Here is a 12,345-nt window from a genome sequence, read left to right as displayed (position 1 = left end):
TCCATCGCCACACACGAGGCATTCAGATGTGTGTGCTCACTTGTACAACACACACACACGTGTGTGTATATACGTATTTATATACTTGCACATGGGCACTACCACACTCATCAAGCACACACCATTGCAGTGCTCTGCCATTAACCTTCAAGAAAATAAAGACATCCAAGTCATAGTCCCCAAGGAGCCTGCCCGTTCACGAGGGGGTCGTTCATGAATAGAAATTTTGAAACACAAATAGAAATTCAATAGAAAGTTGAAATGCAAAGTGGCCCTTTCACATAGCACTGCCAGCTGTCAACTCCAATGCAGTCAGAGGCTAGCACTCGATTTCCAACTGGGATCCTCCGGGAAGAGTCTGAGAAGTTGGCAAACTCTTCAAAGCAAGAGTTGGTACAATTATCCATGGGAGAGGGTGGTGCTGACAGTCAGAGGCGTGAGCCAGAGCCGAACAACAGGGTCGGGTACTCCTGGGTGCTTAGCCGGGGCCACGGCTCAGAGGTAGGAGGCTTGAGGCATTGGGCAGAGCTGGTACATGCTCCTCCGAAGGTGGACTCCCCGGCAGGAGGCCTGGCGCACAGCAGATGTTCATGGAGCTTGTGGAATACACGAAGGGGAAGGAGCTTGGACTCTGTTTAGGGAGCAATGGGGAATTAGAGGGGTTTCCCACCCGCTTGTCCCCATGCCACAAACTGCCATCACCTGCTCTGTGGGTTGCACCCCTTGCTCCTCCCACCCTGCCTCACTATAAATGCCAGTCTGTGCAGGGGGGCACAGTGAGTCCCAGAGGGGAGACCTGGTGACATAGAAGGTCCCCTCAGAGTGGTACGTGTTCCACAAAAGGGCCTCTCTGCCCGCCCCCACGAGCTCCAAGACCTTCCTCAACCCCTCCCCACTTTCAATGTACTGGGAGTTTGCTCATAGCCCCAAGTCAATACAACCTCTGTCACCTGCACTTCCTGTCTCTGCGCAAGGGTTGGGGGAGGAGACCAGAGAGAAAGAAACATTTTTATATCCTGCTGTAACATTGTGGGAACTGGGGGACTCACCATGATTCAGGTGGAGGGGGTCCTTTTACAAAAAGCTCTGCCTCTGGAAATCTCTCCAGCCAGCCTAGGGGGAACACAGGTCCTGGATGGGGAGTGGCTGGGAGGTGTCTCTCTAGCTGGTCCCTAAAGTGCTGGACTCAGGGAATACCTCTGCGTCTCTGGGCTCCAGACAGCCTCCCAGGAACACAAAAGGCAATGCATCGAAGTGGGATTGTCCTCCAGCACTTTTCAGAACACTTGCCCTTGACAAAAGTACTTACACAGGAGCTATTTCTTGAGAACTCATGACACTGTGTGAAAGATACCACCCCATTCTTGGGATGAAAGAGCTGAGAGGCCAGAGAGGTTGCAGGTCCTATAGGGAGTAAGAGACAGTGTCCCCCGGAACACTTCCCAACTCCAGCCCAAAGCACCATCACCAGTCCTCGTTCACTTTCCACCTCCACTGTACTGTCCCCAAACCAAGTTGATTCTTCCCTGCAAATTGGAAGTGACCTCATGTAGCTTCCAGATTGCTATGTCCAGCTAGCTCTGGAGGTGGGGAGGGAGAGGCCCAGGAGGGGGAGGAGAGCGCCCCTCAGCTTGTGCCAAGGGAAGTAGGGAGGAGAGAAATTCTTGGCAGCCCCTGCCCACTGTGCTAATACGGGGAGCAGCACTTTGGGCCAGGGACCCGGCTCACCGTCCTAGGTAAGAAAGGCGCTCCTGGGTGCGACCGCGGAAGGGGTTGCCCAGCCCGCAGCATCCCAGGACCCTGGCCCGCAAGGAGCGGGCGCCTGGTCGGGGAAGGCGGGTTTGCGCCTGGGCCCCCTGAGCTGTGCCAACACGGGGCAGCTGTACTTCGGGGCCGGTTCCAAGCTGACCGTGCTGGGTAAGGAGTGCATGGAGCGGGGTGCCGGGCGCTCGCGGGGTGGCACGAGGCCGGCGGGCAAGTGCCCAGCTCCGTCTGGGGCTGCGCTCAGAGGCGGGGCTCCCTGGGCCCGGCGGGACTCGGGGTTCGGGATGGGGTGCGCCAGGGAGCGCGGCTGGCCGCAGCGGACAGCGCAGGATTTTTTTTGTGCTGGGGCTCCCGGCTGTGAGCGCAGAAACTCAGTATTTCGGCAGAGGCACCCGGCTGACCGTGCTCGGTAAGGGGGGGTGCGGGAGGAGGGCTGGGGGGGGGCGCTGGGGAGCGCGGGGGGGGGGGGGCAGGGGACGGGGCAGTTCCTGTGCTGCGCGGGGGGGCTGTGAGCCTGGACACCCAGTACTTCGGGGCGGGCACCCGGCTGACCGTGCTCGGTAATCAGGGGTGCAGGGGGTGCGGGGGGCGCCGGGGAGCGCGAGGGGCAGGGGACGGGCTGTTTCTGTGCTGCGCCTGGGGGCTGTGAGCCAAAATACCCAGTACTTCGGGGCGGGCACCCGGCTGACCGTGCTAGGTAAGCGGGGGTGCCCCGGGGGGGGGGGGGGACGGCGGGCCTGTTTCTGTGCTGCGCCTGGGGGGGGGGGGGCTGTGAGCCTGGACGCCCAGTGCTTGGGGCAGGCACCCAGCTGCCCGTGCCAGGTGAGGGGGGATGCCCCGGGAGCGCCGGGGAGCGCAGGGGGGCAGGGGACGGCGGGCCTGTTTCTGTGCTGCGCCGGGGGGGGGGGGGGGGGGGGGGGGCTGTGAGCCTGGACGCCCAGTACTTCTGGGGGGCGGCACCCGCTGACCGTGCCAGTGCCGGGTGAGCGCGGCCCCCCGGGGGGGGGGGTCTTGGCTGGGGGCCCAGGGCCGTGCTCTGCAGCCGCGCCCTGACGGTCGTGGGTGAGCGGGCAGCGCCGCGGGGTGGGCGACCCCAGGGCCACCCCCGCCCCGGGTGGGCTCCCGCGCTGGGGGCTGGGGCGCGGCGGGGGCGCGTTGGGGTTTGCGCGCGGGGCTGGGCCTCTGTGCGCTACGAGCAGTATTTTGGCGCCGGCACCAGGCTCACGGTCCTCGGTGAGATGCGGGCGTCACCCCCCACCGCGCCCAGCCCCTGGGACCCGGAGAACGCGCGGGTGGGGGCCGGGCCGGGGCTCGTGGGGCGCTAACCGTCCGGGGAGGGGCGGGGGCCAGTCCTTCCTCGCAGGCCGGGGACCAGGGCGGAGGGCCAGGGCGCTGTGGGGCTCTTTTCCCGCGTCTGGGGCATTTAGGGGCGAGTGGGGGACGAGAGCGTTGATGAGGACTCGGAGCCGCTGGATTGGGGCACGGGGCTGAGGAGGGAAAACTGGGGCTGGGGTAGCATAGCAGGGGTGTAGCTGCTACAGAGAGGGGCACCGAGCCTGAGGGGCAGGAAAAAGCAGCGCCGAGCTCGGGATGGGTGGGGGGCACCCAGCCCTGCCGGCTCCTGGGACAGGTAGATGCAAGGGAGGCCGCTGACCAGAGGAGAAAAGGAATGAGAGACAAGGGAGGCCAGAGAGAAAGGCAGATCAATGTTGAGTCAGGGGAGAAAAGACTCAAAACAAGCAAGGTGAGTTGATTTAGTCTTTAGCATGTAAAATTAGAGTTAAAACCCCTGCCCTTCTCTCCTAAGCCCGAGCCCCCTGAGGTGTGTCCACAGCACCCGTTGCAGCCCAGGGCAGCACTGGAACCTTGGCCACTGGGGTGCATTCACCCCTCCCCCTCCCGTTGTCTCCCTCTGCCCCCCAGCCTGCAATCTTGGGCCTCACACTAAGTATCCCAGTTTCAACAGACCAGGTGGTGCAGGAGGGTCACTCAGGATACTGGTACGTTAACCTGGGTTGTTTGATAACAACAGGCTCCAGTTATAGTTAGACAGGCATTAAGCTGGAGCCAATGGGGCTCAGCTAAGCTTTGTCCAGAGGAAATGCCAGAGTCCTGTGATCAGCCGGGGTGGGGAAAGACCAGACTTTAGAGCCAGATAGACCTAGGTCCCAATCCCTGGCTGGCTAAGGATTGGGTGGTCTTGGGCAAATGAATCTATGTGAAGCTTCATCCCCTCTACGGTATAGGGTCATCATCAATACCTACCCCTTACCATTGCTGTGAGGGTGTAGACTGTGCAGGGAAGGTGGATTGTTATAATTCAGTGCTTCTCCTCTCCACCCTTCCCCTAGGTGGTCAGTGGGGAGTGAGGGGAGAGGGTGAGCCCAGTACCTGAGGAGGGACCCAGTTTGGCATATGGATAATAGAGGGGAGGGCTGGGTGGGCGTGAGCCATGGGTGGGAACAGGAAAAGATAAACTTCACAATTCTGCCTAAAGCCAGTCCAAGCCACAAACAGAGCATATACAAACAGACTCTCACTAGTACACACACCCACGTAGGCACGCTCACCCACACCCCGCAGGGACTCACAAACACGGAAGGATAAACTGACCCTGCCCTCATCCAGAGCTGTGTAGACATGGCATCCTGTTTGTCCTGCCCGTTGCATCAATAAGCATTGTGCAGAGAGCATCGCACATTGTGCAGAGCATCACACATCATTAATTCTGGGGGAAGGACAGAGTGTTTACCGGAGAGGGAGGGTCAGAGAAGTACATTCGGTAGTGCGCCAGGAGGGCTGGTACAACTTCAGAGCCAGGTCTTTGAGAGGAGAGTGAAGACACCAAGTTGAGCAGAGACATTGATGGAACCGGGCAGTGGAGATAGGCTGTTACCCCTTCTGGTGGGTCAGCCAGTAAAGACCTAGAGACATAGTTTCGCAGTTAGCAAACAGGAGTTGCAGGGAGGGGAAGCTGATAGGAAAGGAGGCCTGATCAGCTCAAAATGAAAATGCCAGGTTCTCATTAAAAATAATTTAGAATTTCAAGATGGCGACAGCAGCCATTAAGCCAAGGGATGGGGGTGGACTTTGTAAGGGTGGGGTCCCATACACCCTTGAAGCTGGCCCTGGAGGTTAGGTCACATCCGTAGGAATGTGAAGTGTCAGTTAGAAGGACATTTTCTTCATCTTCCGGGCTAAACTGGATTCTTCTTATAAGAAGATTTTTCATTTTAATGGAATTGCTAAGAAATGAATAAAAAAAAAATCAGTGAAAAGCAAAGGAGTAGGATACAATGAATGGAGAGCAGACCCAGAAGAAGTGAGCCAGCCAAATCAGAGGGTGGTCGGGGCCTTCACCCAAGACTCTGCAAAGGAGAGACTTTGGACAAAAATTGTATCAAAACTAGCAAGAAGCTGCCCTGATGGTCTCAGATGCTTATTTCGGAAGCTGATGGGTAGAAAAAAGTATAAGACTGAGAAAGGAGTGAAGAAGGTCGATGAGCCCCTGAACTTGACATAAGGAGCGATTGTTCTCTATGTGAGCTAGGAAGCTCAGGGGGCACCTGAAGGCAGAGCAATGGCTAGGGTGGCCTCGTGAACCGCCAGAAAGTCCAAAACTCCCACATTCTCAGGAGCACAACATAACACCAAAGGGTACCCTCCCCTGAGTGCACAAAAATATGCCCTCTGTAGACTATCATCTGAAGAAGACCCCCAGCTCCCAAATGACCCCCTAACCTCCAGTTCCTCTTTACTCCTTGGCCACTTCGATTTAGAAGTAACGCACGGGCTGAGGACAGGGCCTTTCTGAATACTAACGTCACTTAGCCTCCATAGCCACTCTGGAAAGTCGGTGTCATGATTTTCCCTTCACGAGCAGGGAAAATGATGCCTAGAATTTAAGATGTTGTCCCGACGTCACACTGGTGGCCAAAGTCAGCTTTAAGATCTGGATCCTATTATTCTGATTCCCATCGTGTGCTCGATCCCCTCAAATAACTACCACCTGATATGGAGAAATGTAGACAGATAAGGTTTCACTGCTGGAGAAGAAATCAAATAACATCGGTGAGGGGACATTACTCAGAATGCCTACAGGGTGACTACAAAGGACACGCAGGGCAGGAGAACAAATACAGACGAACATGATGGAGACCCCAAACACACAGGACCTGCTACTACATAATTTTGCTTTATGATGACTCCATTTCCAGCTCATTCTCTCTCTGTCTCCCTATTTCTCTCTGTTTCTGTCTCTGTTCTCTCTCTCTCTCTCTCTCACACACACACACACACACACACACAGAGCAAACCCAGACAGCTGTCAGCCCAGCCCTGGTCCCAACCTCTCTTCCCTTGCAGAGGATCTGCAGAAGGTCACCCCTCCCACGGTCACAGTGTTTGAACCATCAGAAGCAGAGATCTCGCGGACCCAGAAGGCCACACTCGTGTGCCTGGCCACGGGCTTCTACCCTGACCACGTGGAGCTGAGCTGGTGGGTGAACGGGAAGGAGGTCACGAGTGGGTTCAGCACCGACCCACAGCCCTACAAGGAGAGGCCCAGCGAGAATGACTCCAGCTACTGTCTGAGCAGCCGGCTGAGGGTCTCTGCCTCCTTCTGGCACAACCCGCGCAACCACTTCCGCTGCCAAGTCCAGTTCTATGGGCTCGGGGACGACGATGAGTGGGAACACGATAGAGTCAAACCCGTCACCCAGAACATCAGTGCTGAGGCCTGGGGCAGAGCAGGTGAGGGGGCCCGGGGGGATGGGCGGGGAGTGAGTCAGAGCCCAGCAAGGGGGCGCGGGGCGGGGGGGGGGGGGGGGGGGGGGGGGGGGTTCCAGGCAGAAGACCAGGCAGGCCACATGCAGAGGTAGAGTTCAGAGATTCATCATCAGTCTTATACGTTCATTAATCCAACTTAAACTGCAAAAAAAGAATAAGCACCCCAAGCCTTTTGTGGAAGGCAGCGAGATAGAAATAAAACATTCCCCATGAAAAAAAAAACAGGAAGAAAGAAAAACCACGTGCAGAGAACCCAGGACAGAGCAAGGGACTAAAGGCCAGCATGAGGGAGATGGGGCGCCTCGGGCTCATTCCTCCCCCAGATCCTCAGCCCAGCAGAGCCTTGCAGCGGGGGCCCTCACTGTCCTAGCCTGTAGGGCTCCGCACCGAGGGGTGCCCCCAGCCCCACCACACTCCACGGGGTTCCAGGGTGGTGTGGCTCCATCGACACAGGCCCAGAAAGACAGTCCAGGAGCCTGCGAGAAGGCCGGTCCGGCCTGGGGTCCCTGCTCCCCAGAAGGCTCACTTCCTGTGTTCATGTTTGTTTTGTTCTTGATTGAAGCCCAGCTGACAAGTCATATTGCGTTAGCTTCAGGTGCACCTACCTGGGCAGCTCCCCGCCTGCTTTAGAAGATGGGGTGTCTCATCCGTTCCCTCCCCCTTTTTTCTCTTTCAGACTGTGGCTTCACCTCGGGTAAGTGCCCCTGTCTGCTGCTCACTCTCTGCCTCCCGTGGCTTTGCCCTGGACCCAGAGCATGGGGAACCCATGGGCCCTGGGATGGGGGTGGAGAGGCCAGAGCCACCTGCTGCTCACGGGTCCCCGTGTGCCCTCCCTTCCCACCCGCAGTGTCCTACCATCAGGGCGTCCTGTCTGCCACCATCCTCTATGAGATCCTACTGGGGAAGGCCACGCTGTATGCTGTGCTGGTCAGCGCCCTGGTGCTGATGGCCAAGGTAGGGGGGGCGGACGGGGCGGGCAGCCTGGAGGGAAAGGATAGAATAGAACATCAGGCGTGGAACACGAGGGGATCTCAGAGCCTGACTCAGCCCTGATATATCCTCTGTCTCAAGGAAATTATAATGGGACTGTCAGACTGGGGAGAAAGTATGGGGATCGTTACAGGATGTCGCATCCGAGGATGGGGAGAGTCAACCAGCCATACCCAAAATCAGGCCCAGCGTCAGGCTCCCCAGCCCCCTCCTATTGTTCATGGCTCCTGGGACCTTGACCATACTCTCTCTCCTTCAGGTCAAGAGAAAAGGTTCCTGAGACCAGCTCCAAAAGTGCATCCTGAGATGATCATGAGCCTCACCCTCGATTCTCCTTCGCACGCTTCCAGTCTGCGTTTCTAAAAGAGTTATTCTCTCTCTACCTCTTATCACCTTCCTGCTGGGATATCTGTCCCCTCTCTCTGCTTCCCTGCAGACTGAGCTCCTCAGGCCTGATACTGAAATAGACTAAAACAATAAAAGTGTCCTGCCAGGCCGTGTGGTGTCTCGGGAGTATCTATGAAGTTCTGTCCTTTGAAGATTCAGGAAGGCACCATCCATGACTGACCCTTCTTTCTGAGCAAGGCTGCTTTCTCCTGTCCATCCTGCTGGAGGATGGCCTCCGTGGTCCATACCCAGGTGTTCCGGGTTCCTTGGGTGTAGGGTTGGCCCAAAGGGCACAGAGCGGGGAAAACCTGCATAAGGATGAGCAGAGATGAGCCCTAAGCTCACCTCACATGGGACCCAGGACAGGGTAGCCTATGGTCTGGAATGCTTGGTCAGCTCTCAATTCCAGACTCAGGCTTCATTTATTATCCATTTAGGTCTTCTCTGGATCTGTTCTTAATGCCTCCATCTCATCTTGTTTTGAGATTTCGGCAGAAGATCTAACTCTCTTCTGCATGTCTGGGTTAGAATCCTAAAGGAGGCACAGAGTTGCAACTACTGATGAATGAAGCCCAGAGATTTCACGGAAACCGGGCGCGAGGGGATCATGCTCCAGGGGTGGGGGGTGGTGAGATGTTACACATGAGGAGCCCCTCACTTGATGCGGTAGACAGCCGGCCACCCCAGGCGCAGCGTGTCAAGCACATCCACTCGGGCAGAGACAGTTACTTATCTTACTGGGGGAAATCCTCCAAGGAAGTCACAGTCGCTGTGGTGGAACACACAGCAGGGGAGGGAAGGGACACAAACAGGGGAAAGAAGGACACAGACCCCCAGACCACTGAGAGAGGAGATGTGAGCTCCTTTAGGCAGAGGTGAGCAGGGAGTCCGAAAGTCAAGAAAGGATGGGGAAGGTGGAGTCCCTTGCTGGCAGCCTGCTTGTTCCAGGCTTGGGGCTGGGCGCTGGCACAGGTGTCCCGGCTCATCCCCATCGCGCCCCTGGAAGCAGGTGTTACTCTCCCTCGGCCACGGATGAGGAAGCCACAGTTCATGGGTCACATGGACCGGTAAGCTGTGAAACCGTGGCACGTTCTCATGAAGATGGAAATTCAGGAAGCCTGTTCTGAATGGTTCTTGATGGTTTAAAGCAGTAGACGTTTATTCTCTCCCAGTTCTGGAGGCCAGAAGTCCAAAATCAGGTGCGAGCAAGGTCACACCCCCTTGAAAAGCTCTAGGGGAGAATCTTTTCCGCTTCTCCCTACCTCTGGCACACTTGGTGGTCCTTGGCTTGTGGCAACATCGCTCCGACCTTTTGCCTGTCTCCACATCACCTTCCCCCTGTGTCCCTATGCCTGAATTTCTCCCTTATTTTTCTTACCAAGACCGGAGTCATTGAATTTAAGACATACCCTGAAGTCAGAAGGATTTTGTCCTGAGATCCTTAACATGTACCTCTGCAAAGACCTCATTTACAAATTAGGCCACTTTTTGTTCTGAGGTTCAGGGTGGGCATGAAGTTTGAGGTGATGCTATTTACCCCACTGCACTGTGTGTCCAGGAATGGGAGGTGAGGGGTTCCCCAGACACAGCTGACACAGGCCAGGAAGGGACAGGACAGAACAGGGAAAGGAGAAGCTTAAGGGACTACTAAGCTTTTCAGAGAGAAGAGGGCATTGTGGGGACCAGAGGGGCTTCCCTGGGACAGGGTGTGGAGGACGGGTGTTTGTGGGCACAGAGCAGTGGCGGGGGTGGAGAATGCTGAGCAGAAGCAGGACAGAGATGGAGGGGCAGGTGGAGAGAGGGTAACCCCACACAGAAGGGAAACGGGGCTCGCTGAGCAGGGCACGAGCAGCTGGGGAGGATGTGGGCAGAGGAGCCCGTGGGCACCTGGGGTTTGCTAATGTGAGGACTGAAGGAATGTCCTCCGGAGAACAAACCACCCTCCACCCTTCCACTCCGGGAGACATAATAGAGCTGGAGAGAATTACAAACATCACCTAGTCCCCACACCCACACCGCACCCTGCTCGACCCAATTCTTACAGCTGTTTCCTTGCCCCCTCAGACAACACCCCCCCTACCTCCTCAATATTCGACTCACAGCACTAGGAAGTTAACCTCTTCTGCCTCGGCCTCTCTCTGTAGAATCCAAGTAGGTCCTTCTGGACCAGTTCTGGGCATCCCATCCATCCTTCCTCAGGTGAAACTGAGCAAAGACAGGTTAGATGCCAGGTGACCATGTGATTTATTTATTGCATGATCGGGGACCCTGCCGAGGGTGAGAGGTAAGATTCTGGGACAAGAGAAGTGAATCAAGGGGCACCTGGGTGGCTCCATCGGTTGAGCATCTGCCTTCAGCTCAGGTCATGATCCTGGGGTCCTGGGATAGAGCCCCACATCTAATGCTCTGCTCAGCCAGGAGTCTGCTTCTCTCTCTTCCTCTGCCTTACCCCTACTTGTGCTCTCTCTCTCTCAAATAAAATAATAAAGTCTTCAAAAGAAGGAAATCAAGATTGTCCCTGCAAACTAGGATACATGGCCATTCCAATTAAAAGGGCTCCCAAAGAGTTTCTGAGCCCAGAGAATGAATGGGAAGCCCTGAAGCAATTCCTCAGGGGCCTGGGCCTATCAGCCTATTCCAATCTCAGGGCTCATCTAAACAGCATCCTGTTGAAGAGACCTGAGGGCAGAAGGTAGTCCAGGGGCAAACTCCAGAAGTGAGCCCAATACGGGGCAAACAAAGCGTGCTTATTGATTGAAAAGACTTAGAAGCCAAGCATCTCTAAGGGAATGCCTGGGGTCCCCAGGTTCTCACCTTTCCCCAGGGCACAGCTGGACTCACGTTGGGAGAGTGAACCAGGAGAGCAACCTCAACCCTGTGATCTGTAGAGATTTATTTAGAAATTAGGAGGGAAATGGGAGCATCCAACTGGTCATGGAATCATGAGAACATCCTGGTGGGGGGGGTAGGTTCCTGTAGGGAAGGGCTGCTCAAGCCCCTGTCACTTGCCCAGAAAAATGTTCCTGTCAGCACTAGTATCCATGAAAGATCCGCATGCCCTCCTACCGCAGGGCTCATGGCCCGGATACCCAGGCTGGGTGGTGTGGATGGGAGCCGAGGGTGCTGGGACCTTCCAAGAGACAAAGACTTCTTCTCTCTTAAGTAAGTGGTAGGGGAAGAGGGAGGGAGAAAAGAGAGAAAAAAAAGATTTTAGAACAAGAGAGGCTGGAAAAGGAGCAATGGATCCTGATAGATATCAATATCTCCATTTCCTGCCCTGAAACATTTCCCTATTTTTCTTCTTCCATAGGGACCCAGGGAAGGGCAGCCTGGCTGATCCCAGCCCCTTACAGTCAGAGAGACACACAGCCCTAAATGTCCCTGTGTAGGAGGAGTTTCATGAGGTCACTGCTTAGGGATGGATGTGGGAATGGGGGGTTGGTACTTGAGACCAAAGACACACTCATGCCTACATGTATTTTCATCTAGGGTGCCAGGAACTGCTGATGGAGATCAGGAATGGCTAAAACCCCACATCAATTCTTAGCACTACTACTGACCTATGGGTGAATTGCTCTTCTGCTCGCCCATTGACTTCCTCTCTTTCATGACCAAGTTCACTTTTACCCTGTCCATGGAAATTACCCTATGCCCATATAAGAAGAATCAGAGTATGGAAGGCCACCAAGCCTGGACAACAATGATGACAGTTCACTCCCATTGTCTGTGGCAGACTCCTGTAGTCCCCAGAATAGTGATTTCTGAGGCTTGGTACCCCATAATCTGAGATGTTATCCACCCCATCTGGGCCCCAAACACAAAAAGAATTTTCTGCCTCAGTCTTGGGCAAGATATCTCCTTTCCCCTCTTGGAAACTTTCTGCTCTCAAGCTGTGTTTATGGATCTGAGGTCTCTGGGTTCCTTAACACACCACACCTCTCCATCATTCCTTAGGACTTACTGTGACAGCACTTGGCCATATCCTGAATCATGTCCCTCCAAAGGAGGACCTAGTCTCTGCTCAGCACACACCCACAGTCCCCACTACATGGTGTTCCTCTTCCATTTCTACCCATTGCCTTTACTTTTGCTGCACTTGGACTCCTAACAGGCTCCCCTCCTTGGGAAGGATGGAGTCCTGGTGATAAGGGAGTGGATCTGTAGGTCAGATCTGTAGGTCCACCAGAGCCCACAGCTCTATCTCCCCCAGGAGAGTCATCAGCCAGCTGGAAGTATCTCAGCTGTCCTCTGGGAGTCTGAGGGGTGGTCCTCACAGGAGACTGCACTCTAGGGCTTCCTGTGGGCCCAGCGCCCTACTGCTTCCTGATCAAACTCACTAATGTAAGAAGTGGTTTTTTAAAATAGCGACTTGAGGGTGGTCCTGCTGGGATGAGCCTTCCTGCCCAAGTCCTGGGC

The 12,345-nt window shown here is 55.6% G+C and overlaps 1 gene segment (V, D, J or C); it reads left to right on the top strand.

The window, feature by feature from the left end:
* Nucleotides 1-405: 405 nt before the first annotated feature.
* LOC112907017 (T cell receptor beta constant 1-like) lies at nt 406-8,038 on the top strand. The segment is given in 6 exon segments: nt 406-501; nt 1,737-1,917; nt 6,130-6,516; nt 7,229-7,246; nt 7,400-7,506; nt 7,802-8,038. Coding segments are annotated over 6 exon segments (810 nt in total).
* Nucleotides 8,039-12,345: the final 4,307 nt, after the last annotated feature.

The sequence above is a fragment of the Vulpes vulpes genome, chromosome 7 (assembly GCF_048418805.1).
Source record: "Vulpes vulpes isolate BD-2025 chromosome 7, VulVul3, whole genome shotgun sequence".
NCBI classification, from domain to species: Eukaryota; Metazoa; Chordata; class Mammalia; order Carnivora; family Canidae; genus Vulpes; species Vulpes vulpes.
Note: the sequence above shows the minus strand (reverse complement) of the source record. Positions and strands in the feature narration are given on the sequence as shown.